Source organism: Nicotiana tomentosiformis, chromosome 7 (assembly GCF_000390325.3).
Source record: "Nicotiana tomentosiformis chromosome 7, ASM39032v3, whole genome shotgun sequence".
In the NCBI taxonomy this organism is placed as follows: Eukaryota; Viridiplantae; Streptophyta; class Magnoliopsida; order Solanales; family Solanaceae; genus Nicotiana; species Nicotiana tomentosiformis.
This window is the reverse complement of record NC_090818.1, coordinates 123,496,829-123,512,526: the sequence shown is the minus strand read 5'-3', so window position 1 is coordinate 123,512,526 and position 15,698 is coordinate 123,496,829. Positions and strand designations below refer to the sequence as shown.

General features: G+C 36.9%; 2 protein-coding genes across 4 annotated transcripts; one reads left to right on the top strand and one right to left on the bottom strand.

Annotated features, from left to right (window-relative positions):
* The first annotated feature begins 239 nt into the window (after positions 1-239).
* On the top strand, positions 240-9,363 carry LOC104095720 (GTP-binding protein At2g22870). Of its 3 annotated transcripts, none has more exons than XM_009601911.4 (5): positions 240-793; positions 1,475-1,544; positions 3,814-3,976; positions 4,151-4,394; positions 7,736-9,363. In XM_009601911.4, the coding sequence occupies exons 1-4, from the start codon at positions 316-318 to the stop codon at positions 4,361-4,363; spliced, it is 924 nt and encodes a 307-aa protein (XP_009600206.1). In that variant the 5' UTR covers positions 240-315; the 3' UTR covers positions 4,364-4,394; positions 7,736-9,363. The 3 variants fall into 3 exon arrangements, with proteins under 3 accessions (XP_009600206.1, XP_009600207.1, XP_033511867.1); XM_009601912.4 differs by lacking the exon at positions 7,736-9,363 and adding an exon at positions 5,514-5,861; XM_033655976.2 differs by lacking the exon at positions 7,736-9,363 and having other exon boundaries at positions 4,151-4,686.
* Positions 9,364-11,067: 1,704 nt separating this feature from the next.
* LOC104095719 (uncharacterized) lies at positions 11,068-11,733 on the bottom strand. Its single transcript, XM_009601909.2, has one exon. It carries the CDS (start codon positions 11,731-11,733, stop codon positions 11,068-11,070), a length of 666 nt encoding a protein of 221 aa, XP_009600204.1.
* Positions 11,734-15,698: the final 3,965 nt, after the last annotated feature.

Sequence of the window (15,698 nt, the reverse complement as noted above, 5' to 3'; positions counted from 1 at the left end):
TTGGCCTTTAAAAAATATATAGTATTCTAAGAAAACACTATGGGAGAGAAAATATTTTTTGAAAAATATTTATTACGATTTTTTATTCCACTTTCAAATATTTTTGTTATAAAGTGTAGCAAATTATGACTAATTATAATTTTCTATTTAATCTAACTATATACACTTTAAATTAAAAACCGAAAGTTAAATGATTTGACCTTATAATCTAAGCCCCTCATTCTTTTTTGGCCAAGAAAGTAAAGTATAAATTTATCTTGAGAACGATAAGTAGTGTGGAACCAGTGCAGTGCAGCCATTGAATTGAGCTAAAAAATGCAAGTAGTGTCAAGGTTTCGCCTCTTCAATTTCCATCTCTTCTCCACTTTCCCTCAATCTACCAATCTCCCTTATTCACTTCCCAAAATCCCCTTTTCTCAATATTCATACCCAAAAATTCCCCATTTCTCTATTCATGCCTTTACTTCAAAAACCTTTAAATCTTCAGCTACAACTTCAGAATCAGCAGCTTCAATATTAGCAAAGAAAGTATTATTCATGGCTCCAGGAGTTGAACCCGAAGATATAACCGAAGATATGATTTTACCCGGATCCAATATCGTTGTGGGGCCCTATGCGGGGGACTCTAAAATTAAAGAGGTGGAGTTTGTGAAGAGTAGTACTAAACCTAAGGATTGTCCAAAAGATGAGAAACCCGAATTTGCTATGTTGGGTCGGTCCAATGTTGGAAAATCATCGCTTATTAATGCTTTGTGTAAGAAGAAAGAGGTTGCTCTTACTTCTAAGAAACCAGGTTTGAATATTTGCAATGTACTTCTTATTTACAGCCCGTTTACATTAGCTGTATTTAAGTATCCATTCGTTTCAATTTATGTGACATAGTTTGACCGAACATAGTATTGAAGAATTATGAAACTTGTAGTCTTAAATATGTCATAGTAACTATATTATGAGGATTCTTTATGAATTGGCAAGTTTCACGCTGGCTGTGAGCCTATTGCAACCCGCCTCCTTTATGCGAGCTTGGTACCGACAACATAAGCAAGCCCACAGTGGCGGAGTCAATGTAAGGAGCAGGTTTCGATCCGCCGATCCTTCTGGAGCAAATGGATGCGCTGCCCATAAGAACATGCAAGTTTGGCATGATGATGATATAAGTTGAGCTTAAACAAAGAAGTGGGGATTCATATCGCCGACCCCAGGTTTGGTTTGGGACTGATGCATAGTTGTTTATAATGTTCATGTGACTATAAGTTTGGTAAAACTTATGCTCTTAAACATGTGCTATAAAAGATTTTTATTAAGGGTAAAATGAGAAGTTCAAGTTATTTTCTTTTTCAAACGTAGAAGGACGTTCGTTTTGAAACAGTCTAAAAAGGAAATAGGGTCACATAAATTGGATTAAGTGGAGTATTTACTCGGTACATATTTTAATTAGAGGTGGATTCTAATCTTAGTATGTTTAAATGTACAGGGAAGACTCAGCTGATTAATCATTTCTTGGTGAACAAGAGTTGGTACATTGTGGATTTGCCTGGTTATGGGTAAGCAATTTCTTGATTATGCTATGACAAGTGAAGCTTTTTTTATCATTACAATGAAATGTGTTGGATCAAGTTATTTCAGAGAGTGTTAAGCAGGTTGGGGATTTGTAAGCTATAGCGGTAGTCTCGAGTAAATGCTTACCCTATTTGATGCTTTATTCGGACGCAAGAACGACTTCACTTGGTTTGATAAAGTGCTACTGGTTTGTTCGATTAAGCAATGTACTATGCCTCAAAACCAAACTAGCTGAACTACATGATTTACATCATTTGTAAAAAGCTTCAAATGAGGAAAAACAGCATCTTGATCCCAATCATCTTGGAAATACAACTACATAGACTGTTAAAATTTAAGTGATTGAATTCTCGAAATACCCATGAAAAAGGGATATGCAAAGAAAATGTCTTAATTGCCACTCAGGAACTTATTTACGGAGTCTTTCCTAGTTGCTAACTGAATTCTTTAGTCCAGGTGCTGCTTCACTAAGCCCATGTCAGTCCAAACATTGAATCTCATATCTTTGCTTTCAGATATGTCTGCTCTGACACTTATAAAGTACATTGCAGCCTTATCCAAGATAAACAATATATTTGCAGTACAAAGAAGCACTATGTTGTTTCTTTTTACATTGCTTACATGCTCCTCTTGTTTGAATGTTACGGCTTTTACTGCCGTTCCTAATAAAAGCATCACGATTGCAACCTTCATCTGGAAATATCATTCTTCATTTGCTTTATTTTTCCATCTTAAACCGTTGTACCTATTTTTCCCGTGAGGTAGAATTGGAAGAAGTGTGAATTCCCAATTACATCTTTTTAAAGTTATACATTAAAGAAGCTGAAAAGTCTTCTCTCTGACCATGTGATGTTACTCCGCTAAACCATTAACTATACCTTGTTGCCATAGTTGCTGAAGCAATAAACCTGGCCATAGAAATAATGTTCCATAGTTTACCCCTTGTGAGAGATATGGCTTTTTCCATTTCCGATAGCTTTTCACACTTTCAAGAGCAGGAAACCACGCATAAACTGCTATCCGAGGCAACTCTAGATATGTAAAGGAAGGAGGAAACTGTCAAACATATTTACTATAGCCTCTACACAACAGAAATAGATGGTTTATGACAGAGCCGCAGGGAGAAAATTAGTATATTTGATAAGATCCAAATATCAAAAGTCAGTTTACTGTTAGTATATTGAGGGCTAGACAAATCAATTCAGCTGACATCAACCTAATTCAGTGGAAGTGTTGTAAATTCTAGACCAAGCAATCAGACGTGTCTGTTCTTGTTCACGCCTTGATAGAACAGTCTGTCGTAACATTTACTTGAAGATGTATTGGAGTAACTGAAATAAGATTTTGTTAAGTTACAAACCTACCTGCCAAATGGTAACGAAGGTTATAATTGATTTATTTAGTTCATCTTTTATTCTTGTTGAAATGTGTGACCATCTCATCTAAAAGCTTAAACTGTTAGAGAACACACTTTTATTTACTTAATTATGTCTTCAACACACTCACTCATGTGCGGGCTTGATTCCTTTTGATGAGCGAAGCACGTGAAAATTCTTTTTGATAATGGATGGTGGCGAGACTCGAACCATGATCTCTGCCTGCTCTGGTATTATGTTGAAGTGTGTGATCATCTCATCTAAAAGCTTCAGTTGATAGAGAGAACACACATTTATTTACTTATTATGTCTCAGCAAATCTTTTTATAGATCTTGATAGGCTTGCTACTGTTTAAGGATTACAAGTCTGTAGAACCTGACCGTAGCTATGCCTACTTTAGGAGTTTTTGGTTTGGGGGTGGGGGGAGAGGAGAAAATGTTGGAGGAATGGAAGTAACAGTGTAAGGTCATTTTTCTTGGTTGGTAGGGAATAAATGACGAAGGGAAGTAAAAGTAATCATTTCCCATGTTTGATAAATAAACATGTTTGGAGGGGATGTAAAAGAGGAGGGATCTCCTTATCTGCTATTTCAACTTCTACTTCTGGTCCTATGAAACAGCCAAAGTATATCATTCATCTAAGTAATTGAATCTGATTTTCTCCCCTTTAACTTTCCCTTAACTTCCCCGTTCTGGACTCAAGCATAGTCGTAGAAGGTCTCCTTTATGTATTGAATTTGCACTCTCTCTTATTTCCTTTGTCAACTAACATTTTGAGTTATGTTTTTCCATCACTTAAGTTCTTTGTACCTTTTGCATTAGTATGGAAATCGACTGTTTTGTCTGCTTCTAAGTTATTTCTTGTTACTTGTTTCAGTTTTGCTAATGCTTCTGAAGCTGCTAGAATGGATTGGTCTTCCTTCACAAAAGGTTACTTTCTAAATCGAGATACCTTGGTGTCAGTTCTGCTTCTAATTGATGCTAGTGTACCCCCTCAGAAGATTGACCTTGATTGTGCTAATTGGCTCGGACGCAATAAGGTATGCTTCTGATTTACTGAATTTCATAGTCTTTTTGTTTGTATTTCCATTCTTTTCATGAGGCTAATTGAAATCATTTATTCCCATTACTAATAAAATAAGTCATATGTTACCATTGTTGACTTTCATACAACATGTTTTCCACGATAAGTGACTTTTGCAACACATTTACAGATACCAATAACTTTTGTTTTCACGAAGTGTGACAAAATGAAGGGAGGGAAGGCAAAAAGGCCCGACGAGAATATTAGAGATTTCCAAGAGCTTATCAGGCAGAATTATCAGCATCCATCTGCATGGATAATGACTAGTAGCGTCTCTGGTTTGGGCAGGGATGAGCTACTTCTGCATATGTCACAGCTGCGGAACTATTGGAACAATGAATAGCTCAAGAAAAGCATTAGCATTATTTTCTGAGGTAAGCACATATTTCTGGGATCTTGAATTAACCTTTTGGTCCCTAAGAGGTGACAAACATAGCCAAATGGAACTCGTAAGTTGCTTCGTGATGGATGTAAATTCGTCCGTGCACAATGATAAAATGTATTACCAGTCTGCTTGTATTTTTCGTGCCTTCTTTTATGAACCTCATTCCTTTTAGTTGTCATGGTTGCCTATAAAGTTTATTCTAGTGCAACAAGTGTAATGGTGTTATGTAGACCACTCTATTTTTGGAATATCAAAAATAGTCCTGATACTAGTTTCTTCTATCCATGTGAAAAGATGGCCAACATGATGTTGTTTTGGCTGCTCTAAGTAAGGGATACTCTATGTAAGATACTTGAAACCCATCAGTAGATTCCGCAATATAATATCTGATATTTGTTTTGTAAGTAAATGAAATTTCATTAATTGCACCAAGAAGGTGCCAATATGTGCAGCAAAAAGACTTTTGTCTCCTCAAATTCGTAGGGAATCCAAAGAGTCAACAAAACGAATTTACATCTAAAAGGAACTGCAGATTACATCAAGAACATAACATTTCTAGAATCCTACTTTTAAAACATACTGCTGTAGACTTGTCTTCAAAACACGTTCTGTTTCGTTCTTGCCATACACAAAGGGACTCTATTCCAGATGTATTTCAGTTGTTTATTGATCTTCTGACCCTGCTAGAGTTAAAGGATGCAGCCATAGCACCCCAAAAAACATTAACGAACATTGTCCAAATTTCCTGCAAGGACAGTGCAAAAAAAGGAAGACTGGTGGATTCAAAGTGATTTATGCACCAACACATGCATTGTGTACTGTTATCCATCCAATGACTGCTGCCCTTGTTGATACCTTTGTCTTCTATATAGCTTTCAGTGGCCACCCATTTTGTAAATCATCAATGTTCTTCAGTCTGTAATAACAGGACTGGACAGTGTATTTACCATATTTCCTTCCAATCCAGTTTATTGTATTAGGTTCTCCTGTCTGTAATAGATTCCACTCAACTTGTGCAATGATTGTGCCCATTCTTCTACCTCCCAATCAAAGGGATTCCGTCTCAAATCTTCAGCAATGAAAGCCTCTTTCCTTACATACACTGCAGGAAATAACTGGGACATATGAATCTAGTCAAGCCAAGGATCAATCCACATTCTGATCTTTTCCCCATCCCCAACTATAAGTTTGGTGCGAGTCCCAACTCCCAATATATTTCCACTCAGGAAGTTAAACACCATATGGCGGATTTTCAGGCTGTTGTCTCGGTTGGTGCAGGAGGGGCTACAAACATACTTGTACACCATATGATCGTTTAGTTTGTTTACTGTAACTATTAGTACAATATTAGACTTGTGTCTTTTAACATTTTGTCTAACTTGGAAAAAGATTTAGAGAACATACGTTAAACACATTTTGAAATTACATTAACAGCTGAAGACTATGTTGGAACTTAGATATTCGAACTGTCGCATTATGTTATTGTTATTTCTAGTCATTTTTCCTTAGAAATTATATTTCTTTTGTGGAGTAATTTGGTCAGCACTGGTGTTCTGGACTTGTCTAAAGCATAGCTAAGTTTGGTTCTCACTCAACACCTTAGGAATAGCAGGCCAAGAAGTACTATTGTGATGATCTGATTGACCAAACTTGGTTGTGGATAAAGACAAAGAAGGTGAACTTGAGTCTAGAGTTTGTAAATTAGCTCATTCCTTAGCCGGTTGTGTTAATTTGATTTGTGTATCATGTTATTAGTAGTGGAAAATCACATCATAATAACAATTGCAAAGCTGGTTTAATATTTAGAAAAATGTCAGATCGAAATGTAAAAGATCGAATAGTTCAACTTATTTGCATTCTTGAAAGTCGTATAAGCGAATATGATTAGTGAAATAATGTCAAACATTTTGAGACGTTCGTGATGTATAAATTGGGAGAGATGGATTATAAGGTAAGTTGAGGTATATGTTTAATTTGTTTTTTTATAATCGTGGTGCTCGAGCGAGCTTGCATGTTCTTCGACTAATTCAATGGGGTACCTATTACCTCCCGTCAGTAAAGTATCAGATAACTTTGTCCACCAATGCTTGGACGGATGAGAAGAAATCACATAGTGTTTTTGCCACCGTTTGAATTTGAACTTGAGACTTCAAGGTTCTCAACCCATTTCATTGATTACTAGGCGACACCCTCGGGTGCTTGGGGTATGTGTTTATAGTTGGGAGAGTTGTTATCTCCCTTGTCTGGTCAAAACACAAAATGAGTCTACTTCAGGTGCAGAATCTAAATTTGGTTTTGTGCTCTTTGTACCAGATTGACCTGAATAGTTGGCTATGGACTTGCCAGTCTGCCCTATTGCCATTCATTTAGAGGGACTCTTGACTCTTCTTTTGTCCTGAAATGATCTGTTTCCATTATCAATATATCAAATTGTTTTAATTCTTGTCTTGATGTACCAAATAAATCTTTAGAAAGAAAAATTAGTTGCAAGTTAAGCGAATAAAATGATTCTATGTAATTGTGACAGTTATGCCAAATATTTCTCCTATTCGGTTGGCCAAATATTCTACTAAAAACACTTTTAGCCAAAAAGATGCTTGGCCAAACAGGCTATTAGTATACTCCTATTTGGTTAGAATAAGTATGATATTTGGAGAATTAATTTTTTTCAAAAGCCATAATATTTATTTAGAATGGAATGAGATTGAAGCATCGAAATGAAGGAATAGATGCGAATTATTCATAGATTCAATTCAAACTAATATGATTGAGGTATAATTGATTGATTGATTAATATATTTGATTAATCTAGGTTGTACATGTATGTCGCCCATTAAAGTACGAGAAGCTAATAAGGAATAATCTTTAGTATTAATTAGTATAAGACCTTTTTAGTAGTGAATTGCAAAAATATAATTTTGAAATAGCATTAATTAATTAAAATTTTGAATTTGGTTACTGATTTTATATGTTCTTTACATAAAAATCTGGAAATTTTAGAGTAGTACATTTATCTTAGGTCAATTTTTCTTTGGACTTCTTATCTTTCTCATTTACCCTTATCTTAGTTTGTCTATGTTCAATCATAATTTCTCAATTTCATGTTTAAATAATTTTGTCATTCTTTTAAAGAAAAAATTACATACTTCATAGGAGTATTTATATAGTAAATGATTCCATTTACCAATACAATTATAGTTATATAACATAATTAAAATACAAGAATATAATATAATATAACATTACTTATTTTCCAACCTAAAGACCTGCTCAAGCCATGCTGTTGCAGTCAAATGATTTATTCTAACTCTTTTTTTTTTTTAATTACAGGACACCACGTAGGATGTATTCAAAGTCAATTTTAGATTGTGTTACATGGTTTGCAGTTTGCACGCCCACAAGACTTTCAACTTTCAAGGGACAACTGGATTGAAGACTATATCCTTGTCCTATGGTCCCCAAACATCCAAATCTAACCCCACGTGAGACTGAGTTATTAGAATGTTTAGAAATAAGACATGCAAATGCAGTTATCCTTTACTAAAAAAGTAACTCGGTGCACAAGATATTCCGTATTTATACAAGACAGGATTTAGGGAGCGAAGAAAGTCCTGAGAAGGAGTATTCTGGTAAGAAGGAAAAATCTACTGGGAAGGAGAAAGGTGTTGGGAAGAAGAAGTCCGACGAGAGAAAGCCAAGTAGTAGTGAGGAACCTGGTTCCTTAAAAAGGGCCAAAGATGATGTGTCTGAGATTGAAAAATAAAAAATCAAACCTGAAGAAGCAAAAAGTGCTATGGGGAAGGGTTTTTGATACTGACATTCTTGACAAGTCAGGCATGAGGCAATTGGTTGAAATATGAAAATTCCATAAGTGGACTCATCTGTTTACTGTTCAGAGTCCAAAGGTTTATGAGGAGGAAGTTCGCAGTTTTTATGATGATCTGTTCACTGTGGAGGATGAAAACATTTCCTTGAAGGTAAATGGGTGGATTTTGTACTTGATGAGGTTGTGCTGGGACATATTCTTGATATGCATGCTGAGGGGATCTCAATTGTTGAGAGGACTTGCTCCCGAAGTTTTAGGAAGCTGATTCTAAAGCCTCAGGCTGTTCAACAAGGGGAACGAGTGCACAAGAGGGTACTACTTCCAGAATACCAACTCATGTTTGAGATGGTGAACAAGGTTCTGCTATCGCGAGCTGAAAGACGATCCATTACATCGATAGAGGCATTGGGCGGATACACTTCTATCAATCTGCCCGGGATCCTGATTGAACACATGAAGAAGTTAGCAGACTTCACAAGGATGGGAACCATGGGTTGCCATATGGATTCTTGCTCATTAATGTTTTTGAACATTTTAAAGTGCCCTTGGGGAGAGCAACCGTGGGAACTCATAAGCAAATGTTGTCAATGAATACCTTGGAAGAATGCGAGTGTATTGATAAGAAGGCGGGAGTTGGTAGTAATTCTATAATTTCTCAGTTGATTGATGCTTAGAGTGCTGCTAACGAGGATATAAGGAGGCTGAAGGCCCTTAATTTCATTCTTTAGGGAAAGCTTAGTCAAGCCAGTGCAGAACCTGGTTCTAGTAGTGCTCAAGGTGCTGAAGTTGCCCGCTTGATGACTTATAATGCAGAGCTGAGGAAACATGTTGAGAACCTGAAAGAGCAGCTGATCAATGAGCAGAAGGCTGTTTATGCTCGAGTGGATGATCTCCTCAAGGCTCTTGCCCCTTCGTCCTTCCCTCCATCTTCAAGTGCCCCCTAAATTGTCCCCTTGTGAGTGTCCACTTTATCAGCCCCTGTTCTATTCTCTAGTGTCCTGTTTTGATATCTTGTCCCTATGACTGTGGTACTTTAGTAATGTTTATTTTGTGGATGTTTTGTAATGATTGTACTACTATTTGTTTTTCTTCTCCTTAAATTTAATGAGCATCTTAGTCCTCTTTCTATGCATGTTATACTCTTGTGTTCAATATTTAGCTATGTTGTGTGCTCACAAGTGGCATAAGTTAACTTTGCTAGACTTGTTTTTTGTGTTTACTTGCACAATTCTTTTTATGATGCCAAAAATGGGTAGAAAATTGAAAGGGAGAAACAGATTCTCAGGGAGAATATGGAAAATCTGCAGGGGGAACAATATAAAGATCTTGTTATGAGGGGGAATTTCAATTCTAAGTTTGTCATCATCAAAAAGGGGAAAATTGATAAGTTATGTGCCTTTTTGTTTTGATAATTTAACAAATTTCATATGAGAACCAGATAGGGAACCTGATTCAAAACCTCTCAGTGCTCAGAACAACAAGTCAAATGTCTGGCACAAGTTCTAATGAAATCAGTTAAGGGAATGACAGAGGGAACATATGGATATCAGTTCCTCCGGTCATAGTACAAGTCAACTCTTTACAGCTGTTAAAGCTGCTGCACTGCACACCCAATATTGCAACAGTCACCGTTGAAGCATGCTATGTATCAGACATTTGCTTGCATCATCCTTGGTAACCTCACTTATATATTACCAACATGAGGCAAGGGATTACACACACTTGCAAACCCTAAAATGCATTTACTCGCAAGTGTGCGACCGCCTTCATTTACTCTAAGGTATTGAAGAACAATGTAACAACAGAACGAAGGGCCAGATCCTAGCATTGAGTACATCGTGTGTCCTTAGCTTTGTTGTATCTTTATTAATGTTATTCACTTGTAACTCCTATTCAGCTTATTTAGAAGCATCTCATAGGATACCTTTGTAAATCATAAACCTTGTATTTGTGTTTGACTACAGTTAGTCAAAGTGATTAGTTTTGTAATAGAGTTATTACAAACAGAATTGCAATATAGTTATTGCAAGTAGATGAGGGATTAAGAGTTTAATTCCTAGGTTACAATAGGTTGTAATATAAAGTTGTTTGGTTAGTGAAGTTGAAATCCTACGAGTGTAGGTCGTGATTTTAATTCCGTGAGCTGAGAGTTTTTCACGTAAAATATTGTTGTGCTATTTACTTACTGCTGTGTGTATATTCTGTGGAACTGATAGAGAACCAACAATTTAGTTTTAGTAGACTCTTAATTTACATCAGCACTGAAATAATGCTTTAGCCTAGATGTCTAGTCAATTGCTCTGCTTCAACACATTTCGGGGTGAACCACCTCATATGCTAGAGCTCAAGAGCAAATGTCTCACCAACTCCACAACATAATTCCTCCTGGTTCAAAGTCGAATATGAATGTTTAATTTTAAAAAAAAGTTCTTGATTCAAGGTTGAATATGTATGTATAATTAATTAAGGTTTGGGTTGCTGGCAAACACATAATTTTTCTTTTTAAATTTCTCTTGGTGCAAGGATTGTTTATGAGTAGTTGGGAAGAATGTGTTAGAAGAGGAAATGATTTTTAGTATGTTGAAACTGTAAACCTAGTTACTTTTTGAATGAAATTTGAAATACAATACATTTGATGTTTTGGAATTGGAAGAAAAGGTTAAAGTGAAGAAAATAAAGCAGCTTCAAGTATTTGAGTTGTGATATCTTTAATTTTGTTCCAATTCAAATTCTTGATCCAACCCCACAAGTAAATATATATAATACTACTCATATTGTAAACATTAAAGCATAATAAGTTACAACTCTCAAATAAGTCGAGGCAATATCAAAAGTGCTAAAGAACCGCATTTGGTGAAGGAAGGGTTCCAGGGCTTAGAAGAATAGAAGAACACCATGCAAAAGAAGCAGGCGATAGAGGAAAATTAGCTAGCGGACTGCACGATCCAAAATAATTTTCTGATAGATTTCGTGGCGTTGCATGTGATCTTTCTTGTGCTTCATTTGTCGAGTCATTGCTGGTCGCATTAATTGATTCAACTTGGTTGTTTGAGGAAGAAGGACGTAGGAACTCGCGCCATTGTGCAGCAATATTATTGCCATTTTTTGGCAATGAAACTGGTGAGAGATCAAGTGGTGGAGGAGCCACATCTTGTAAACGTCTCGAACTGGAATTACTAGAACTAGAGCCGGAGCCAGAGCCAGGGTCAGAACCACAACTAGAATTAATGGAGTTGGATTGAAACTCAGGAGCAACAGTGAGCATTTGGACGACTTCCTTGAAATTAGCAGGTTCCACTTTGTAGATTTTAGGACGTGTTGGTGGCAATGGGGCAATTGGTTGTTTAGTCATTGGTTTTGATGGGAGCCTACGAACTCCATGAAGTGAGGAATGATATGAAGATAATGGTTTGTTTTTCTTTACTTCTTGTGAATATGGAATAGAACTAGAGGAAGTAGAATTAGAAGAAGAGGAGGAAATAGCATATGAATAGGAATCCATTTTATTTTTCTATGTTTCAAACTTTTTGTGTAAGTTTGTCTTAGCAGTAAACCTTAATAAGAATACATTTGCGGCTTTTCCATTCACTTATATATATAGAGAAGTTGCCAAGCCTGAGCAACTTTTTTTAAAAGGTTACCTGAAAAAGATAGAAGATTAAAATAATTAAAGGAAGAAGCAGAAGAAGATGAAATTTGTCTTAAGCGTCGGCTATGGCTGAATATGATGTAGCATTACCACTTGCCAGTATGTCTAATACTGTTCTTATTTGACCTCTATTATTGTTTTTTCTTACATATATAGTCCCTTTGAAATTTGAGTCGCTCCGCTCTGTCTGTTTTTTTTACTAATTTTTTAATCATTTAGTATTCGGAATCCATTATTCGATTAATCCAAAAATCGTACTGTGTAGAATTCATTTAAGGGAGAAACATATCACGACCCAAGTCCATGGCATATATTGTCCGCTTTGGACAAACAAACCTAAAGGTTTGTCCCTTGGACTACGCCACATCGAGCCCCAAAAGTGCACGCATCATGCAATCTTGTGTTGTGCCTTATAAAGCTTTTCACTTTCCTCTTCCATTTCGATGTGGGATTTGCCTAAGGTAATATGTGCACTCCTTTTTCCGAAGTTTGCTAGTCTAGAAGCCTGCCAGTTCTACTTAACATGCCCTCGTCGGCCCGCCTCCATCATGGGCGTCACAAAACACTTTCTATCATGAATTTTTCAGGATTCGAAGCTTGAGACGTCTAGCTAAGGGCAAACAGATCCCATCCATCCATTTACTAATTAAGTTACAAAATGTTAATTCAGCATCTAAATTTTTATATGAACTTTATGCAAATATTTGGGAGGTGTTTACTGGTGGTGTAAGCTGATTGCTTAGCCGCCAGTCCCCTCTCCTTTGTGGTCCTAATGAATAAGGTTTCAATGCTCATATCTTATTCTTATATGAATATATATTGGTAGAGTTTTTCTCCACTTAATTAAGTATTTTATCTACTCTTTTTCTAAGGGTAAACAAGAAAATTAACTAGACATAATAAATGGAACAGGAAAACAACAGATTCATGTATATAGTCGATTAATAGGTCTAGATAAGGACAGTTCACTTTAATTTGTCGACTGTATATAATTTGAATTTGATATGGCACAACGAACCGTCAAATGGTTTATTAAAATGAATTTTATTGGATAATTGCTTGTACTTATACTACTCCATAGTCCATATATGGTTCAAAATAGGAAACAACCAATATAATTGTCACGATCCAAAACTTAGCCTGTCGTGATGGTGCCTAATGTGATACTAGGCAAGCCGACACTTCAAAATATTTCCAACACTTTTAAATGAAAAATAAGAATAATACATGTGTAAATCATCAAAACCCTCAAAACTTGATAGAAGGTCAAAAGCCAATAGGAAAATTCCCAATATCGGGGTGTCACTCAGTACATGAGCGTCTATACAACACAAGTCTAGAAATACTGTCCATGAAAGACTAAAACTAAATACATAAACCTGAAAGATAGGGAAGAAGAGACAAGGTCTGCGAACGCCGGGCAACTATCTTGGAATCTCCAAACGATCAAGCTGTGCAAAGAGATCAACACCCACCGTGTCCGAAAACACCTGGATCTGCACATGAAGTGTAGAGGTGTAGCGTGAGTACAACCAACTCAGTAAGTAACAAGACTAAATAATGGACTGAAAATAGTGACGAGCTTCACGGATATAGGTCAATTACAGAAATTACAACATAGAAAGATAGGCATGCTTTCAAGTTCAACAGTTAAACTCAGTGCAAGTAAGATAAATCAATTCTGAATGATATGAGGTATACGATCTCTCTACATCTACATGTTGTATGGCTAATCCACCCCAGGGGGATATATATATATATATATATATATATATATATATATCGACTGACAGTTAGTCACTCAGTACTGTATAAGGCCAATCCAGCTAAGAAAAAATTCATCCCCAAATATAAGTGATTCGGGTAAGATCCATCCCTCAATACAGATCAACTGCGCTCACTGTGAGTGTACAGACTCCGAAGGGGCTTTTTCAGCCCAAACGCTATAACAAGCCAATCATGGCATAAATCAATAAAATATGTTGCGGCGTGCATCCCGATCCCATAAATATCCTCACAATTAGGCCCCCGGCCTCACTCAGTCATCAACCTCTCTAGTCTCTCGACTCTCAGTAATCATGATAATCAGCCCAAACAACAATGATATAATGTATCAATAATGAACAATAGAGATTGCGATAATATGCAAGTAAAACTACGATTGAGTACAAAATAGCAATTTCGCAGCTAATTCAACGTGTACACGACCTCTGTGGGTCCCTACAATGCCAACACATAGTCTAAACATGATTTGCAGTTCAATTTCTATAACACATGGAGAATATACAGATAACAACAGATTCTTTTCAACTATTCAGTTCCATGGAATTGACCAAGTCATAATTCCTACGGTGCACGCCCACATGCCCGTCACCTAGCATGTGCGTAACCTCAAAACCAATCGCATGACACATATTACGGGGTTTCATACCCTCAGAATCAAATTTAGAACTGTTACTTACCTCAAATCGTGCAAATCCCCACTCCAACATGCTCTTGCCTCGTGAATCAGCCTCCAAATGCCTCGAATCTAGCCACAAACAGTTCGAGATAATCAACACGAGCTAAAGGATTTAATTCCATAAGAAAAATACTAAGTTATTAATCAAAAGTCAAAAGTCGACTCAAAAGCCGCCCCCCAGGCCCACATCTCGAAATCCGATAAAAGTCATAAAACTCAAAAGCCCATCCAACCACGAGTCCAACCATACCAAATTTATCAAAATCCAACACCAAATCGCCACCCAAAATCCAAAATCAAACTCTCCAAATCCCTAGCCCCAAATTCTCAAATTCCACCTTAAATATACACAAACTAGGTGGGAAATTCAATGGGGAAACATGATTATTGATTAAAAATGAACACAAGTGACTTACCTCAAGAAACCCCTCAAAACTCCTCTAAAAAAAAGCCCAATCCCGTGCATGAAATGTTCAAAATGAAGAAAAATCGCGAACCCTTGAATTTAAATGTTCTGTCCAGCCTTTTCGCTCATGCGGACACTTAACCGCATCTGCGGTTCCTCTTTTGCGGAAAACGTACAGCTTCTGCAGTTTTGCCAAGGCTGCACTGCCTCCGCTTCTGCGATCGCCCTTCCGCTTCTGCGAGAAGCAGTCCGTATCTGCGATCACGTAGGTGCGAAATTTCCCTCGCACATGCGGCCACTGCCCCACTCTCTCCTTTCCGCTTCTACACTTCCATGCTCGCTTCTGCGAGATCGTACCTGCGATCAAAAATCTGCAGGTGCGATTACTCCAGCAGACTCCTTCCTTCAACAATGCACTAAGTCTTGTTTTTGACCCGTTAACCATCCGAAATTAATCCGAGGCCCTCGGGACCTCAACCAAACATATCTACAAGTCCTAAAATATGATACGAACTTAGTCGAGACCTCAAATCACCTCAAACAACATAAAAAACATAATTCGCACCCCAATTCAAGCCTATTGAAACTAAGGAAATTCTAACTTCTACAAACAATGCCGAAATCTATCAAATCACGTTCGATTGACCCTAAAATTTGCACACAAGTCACAAATGACATCACAGACTTACTCCAACTTCCGAAACTCCAATCTGAGCTCGGTAACCACAAAGTCCACTCTCGATCAAACTTCCAAATTTCTAAATTTCGCCATTTCAAGCATAATTCAACTATAGACCTCCAAGTCACAATCTGGACACGCTCTTAAGTCCAAAATCACCCAACGGAGCTAACAGAACCATAAAAACTCCATTCTAGAGTCATTTAAACATAAGTCTACATCTGGTCAACCTTTTCAACTTAAGCTTCCAACCTTAAGACTAAGTGTCTCAA

Excerpts from the sequence above, each read along its gene's own strand:
- LOC104095720 (XM_009601911.4), top strand. The coding sequence starts at position 316 with ATGCAAGTAGTGTCAAGGTTTCGCCTCTTCAATTTCCATCTCTTCTCC. Across the intron at positions 794-1,474 it reads TCTTACTTCTAAGAAACCAG|GGAAGACTCAGCTGATTAAT; the intron begins GTTTGAATATTT and ends TTAAATGTACAG. Across the intron at positions 1,545-3,813 it reads GTGGATTTGCCTGGTTATGG|TTTTGCTAATGCTTCTGAAG; the intron begins GTAAGCAATTTC and ends TACTTGTTTCAG.
- LOC104095719 (XM_009601909.2), bottom strand. The coding sequence starts at position 11,733 with ATGGATTCCTATTCATATGCTATTTCCTCCTCTTCTTCTAATTCTACT.